We start from the raw sequence: 4226 nt of genomic DNA, 5'->3' as shown, positions 1-4226 counted from the left end.
CTGGCCGCAGGGCCCGGTCATCCAGCTCTGCCAAGCCAAGCCAGCCTCTGAGGAGCAACTCCTGCCCGCCCTGGCACAGCTAAGCCCAAGCTGACTTAACCTGTGCTTCTCTCTTAATCACCTTAACTTGAACACACGGGTTAAGCCCTCTCCCTGAGACCTGCCCTCCCTTCGCCCAGCCCCTCCCCTCCCCCATGATACAAATCCAATTATGTTCTGAAGCTCGGGAATAGTTTATAAAAGGGGCCCCCAGCCTGCTCGTGAATGACAAGAGGCCTATGGAATGGATGGTCAGTGCATTTTATTTAATCAGCACAGTACAAAAATAAATAAAAATAAGGGAAAGGGAATTAAATTACAGCCAAACTGAGCTTCATGACCTTGTCAGATTATAAACCACACATACTTACAAACACACCACACATACATACAAAATGAGACAAATATAAATTAATATTAACAACACCCACGGTTTGGTCAAAGAATAACTACAGAACGAATTGCACTAAGAACCAACATACACCGCACGTGTAATTAGCAGTTTCAAATATACAGCGATGAATAATTCCGAGTGGAAAAAATGGCACGTTTTCTTCTCATTGCAAGTTTAACAACTGCTGGAACAAAACTAAATTCTAATAACTGCATGGAAAGAATATATCAACCCTTCAGGTTTACAAGAAAAAGAGAAAAACCCAATACTGAACTATTATTCCTGTGACTGGTTCTGTGCCCGGGTGTAATGTTCACGGCCATCTGTTCTAAGATTATTTTTCTTAAGACACAAAATGCTCCTGGTTCGCATGCACAAGATCACTGTCAAAGCAACAATGAAAGAATAAAGGGTTTGTTTTTTTTCCCCCGTAGTCTTCATAGCAGCATGTCAAATGGGTTCACTGCCTGCACGCTCGAGTCCATCGGCTCCTGCACCCAGGACTGACCAGCACAAGGGCGGGGAGGAGGATGGGGCAGGCTTCACACTGGGGGGGGGGGGGGGAGCCACAGACTGGCTTTCCTTCGTCCCCCACCACTCCTGAAATTTGCACCTCCTCCGAGAAATAAAAAAATAAATACGGAGAAAGAGAAGGAAACACACAAAACCGGAATCCTGGGCACGCAACTGAAGCTCACAGTCTCAGGCCAAGGTGGGCCGCCGCCGCCAGAGTGACTACAGACGCGCGCCCCTCCTCTGAAGCCTCCGTACCCGAACCTCCCTCTTCCGGGCCGCCAGGGCCTGCTGCCCCCGCGGGCCTCCTACCTCAGGTCACACGCGGCGGCAGGATCTGAACAGACGGGCCGTGTGACAGCTGCGACCAAGAAGAGGCGCGGCGGCGGCCAAGTCTGTGCCAGCGGGTTCCTTCCAGCTCCACAGGAGATTATCTGGCAGTCCCGGAACGGGCCGAGGCGCAGCTGGGGCAAAGGCGATCCCTGCCCGGACAGGCCCTCCCCCTCGTATCCCGGCACACGCAGGCCCGGGCTCGGCTCTAGGCCCCTTCACCTGGGCCCTCGGTTTCACAGCTTTCTCTTGTTCCTGTGAATTTCAGTAGTGCTCGTGCTGAAACCAGCAGCCACCTGGAACCTAATCCTATGTCAAAGGACCCTCTGCCTTCCCCCAGCCCCCGGTTCCAGCACTCCCCAGGAGGGGGAGGGGGTGCATGGGGACTGGAAGAGAAAATGCCCCAGAGCGTCTTCACACTGGTCTTTGTTCCCCAAAGCTGGAGTGACTGGCCACGGAGGAAGGCTCACTCCCTTCTCCCGGTCCTCTCCCAAGTCCCAAGCCACCAATCTGGGAGAATTAGAAAGGAAACTGATTAAGTACACATCGTGTGTTTCCACAGCCACTGGAGTAAGGTTGAAACCCCCACCAGCAGCTGCAAACGATCAGGTGCAGATCAGCAGGACGAAGCAATCAGGAGCGCTACTCCCGTCTTGGAATCGTCTCCAAGATCCAGTGGTCTCACTGGGCCTTGCGGGGCAAGGCTTCGTCTTCAGAAAAAAACTGAACTGTTTGGAAACAGCTTTAAAGGAACAGGGGTGGGGGCAGGGGGTACATCATTACATCGCCCTGATCCCTGACATTGCCCCCCCACCCTGGCTCTGCGGGAACACATGTCATGCACCAGCAAGAGGCCTTAGCCCTTAGGCGGGCACTGGCTGGTCTCACGCACGACCACCCCACCCACCCAGAAAGCAGGCTGTTGGTAATGGGCACCTGCAGCTGCCCCAGCCTTTGCCACGGGGTGAGTAAGCTGCATTAGTCAAATGAAAGATTCCCCCAGGAAAAGAGTTGTCCCCAGCTGCACCCCACCCCTTTAGCTGGGACCCAAAATCAAAGAACTTAATGAGTCAAACCAGCTCCTTAACCCAACACTGCCAACACGGCTGGGAGCAAGGGATCAGGGGGCTGGAGGGCAAGGTCCACGTCTTCACTAAAGGAAAGCCCTTCTCCCTAAAAAAGAAAAAAGAGCAAACCAGGGTGTTGCATGGTCAAACGACAGGCCCCAATCTTTGTACCAGGCCAGCTTCTCCTCGACTGAAGAGGGGTCCCAGGGTGGCGGGCACCTTGCCTCACAGCCCTACTCGTGGCTCGGTCGGGGTGACCAGCTCCACAGGCCTCTGGGGGGACGGATGACCCAGGACAAGAGCCAGGAAAGGACCTCAGAACGGGAACGCCAATCGCTCCCTGGGCCAACTGGCCAGCGGCCCCTCTCCGGCTCCCGGGCCAGGAGTGGCGGTCAGCCTCACCTGCCCTGGTCCAGCAAGGGCACAGGTGGCACAGGCAGCTCAGTCCTTTGAATTCCCCGAAGTTGAGAGGTCAGCGGCCTGGGTGGCTCTGAATACATCTTCTGGGTTTTGCACAAGGTTCGGGAGTTCAAAAGCGCCCAGAGTTCTTGGCAGGGCTGAAGAAAACCCCAAGGAGAGAAGGTGGGAGGGGAGAGGCCTTCGGTGGCTTTGCTAGACACATACTGTACACAAAATCTGATTTGCCTAATAATAAATTTTTAAAAATGAATGGAATCCTTGAGCCATGATGCGGGCTCCAGGGCTCACCGGTCCAGGCCGAGGAGGAGCCGTTTCTTGTCCTCCTGGCCGCTCTCGTTCTTCAGGTCGGAGAACACCTGCGTGAAGTAATGCGGGTCGGCGTTGATCTGCAGCATCTTGGAGCTCATGAGGTTGATGACCGAGAGGCAGCGGTCCCAAAAGGCCTCCTTGCAGCTCTCCACCAGGAAGGGCTTCAGCGGGTAGGAGATCTCGTTGCCCATGTAGGAGTAGGAGAGGTACAGGCAGGTCAGCAGGATGGCCTGGAGCTCGTGGTCCGAGCCCACCTCGGAGGAGATGACATCCCTGCACAGCATGTACAGGAAGACCACGTTGGCCGGCGTGATGAAGCCCTGGTCCTGCCAGCCCTGCAGAAGCAGCGAGCGGTCCACGCTGCGCAGCCAGAGTACAGGGTCCGTGGGGGACAGGTGCTTCAGGCGGTAGCACCGGCGGCACAGAAACTCGCCCAGGCAGCGCAGCAGCTCGCTCGTGGACGCCTGGACGATGACACGTTTGGGCGTCCCTGCGGAGGTGAGGGCAGGGTGCGGGGCCTTCTTGACGGAGGAGGAGACCCCGGTCTGGGAGCCCGACAGCTGGCTGGTAGGGGGTGCGGGCGGCTGGGCCGGTGGGGGCTGGGCGAACGTGGACAGGTTGGCGCACGACAGCGACTTCTTCAGGTTCTCATTGTTGAGGTGCGTGATGTTGTTCTGGTAGCTGCTGTTCGGCTGCACCTTCTTGGAGTTCTTCTTCTTGGCCGACACGGCCACGATCCTCTTCCACGGCAGCACGGAGATGATGGAGTGCCGCTTCAGGTTCTTGTCCTTGGCGTTCTTGCTGTTCTGCACGGCCGTGTAGTGGCCCACCGTGGCCGCGCCATCCTCAAACAGCGTGGCCTTCCGGTAGCTGGGGGACAGGGACAGCACCGTGCCCATGGTGCCACTGCGCGCCGGGCGGGGGCCCGCGCCCCTGCGCGCCCAGCCTGCCGGCCGGAGGGAGAAGACAGCTCAGCGAGCCCGCGGCGGCCCCGGGCAGGAGGCGGGGGCTCTCCCGGGGGCGCGTGCTGCCCCTTCGGATCTGCGTGGAAAACAAGATGGTTCTCAGCACCAGGCGGGGCCCGGCGCCGCGCTCCTCCACCCGGGCCAAGGCGGCCCCCGCGGACTTGGCCCCGGCCCCACGCCCCCGCGCCG

At 57.7% G+C, this 4226-nt stretch overlaps 1 protein-coding gene across 1 annotated transcript in view; it reads right to left on the bottom strand.

The window, feature by feature from the left end:
* Window positions 1-281: 281 nt before the first annotated feature.
* The window catches only part of CDK5R1 (cyclin dependent kinase 5 regulatory subunit 1), a 6849-nt gene continuing 2904 nt past the window's right edge, over window positions 282-4226 (bottom strand). The window contains exon 2 of the mRNA XM_011231372.2: window positions 282-4113. Coding sequence (XP_011229674.1) covers window positions 3048-3971 — 924 coding nt within the window. The 5' untranslated portion in view covers window positions 3972-4113 and the 3' untranslated portion in view covers window positions 282-3047. The remainder of the gene's footprint in view (window positions 4114-4226) is intronic.

This window comes from Ailuropoda melanoleuca, chromosome 13 (genome assembly GCF_002007445.2).
Source record: "Ailuropoda melanoleuca isolate Jingjing chromosome 13, ASM200744v2, whole genome shotgun sequence".
Taxonomy (NCBI): Eukaryota; Metazoa; Chordata; class Mammalia; order Carnivora; family Ursidae; genus Ailuropoda; species Ailuropoda melanoleuca.
The sequence above is the reverse complement of the archived record's forward strand: the minus strand, read 5'-3'. Positions and strand labels throughout refer to the sequence as shown.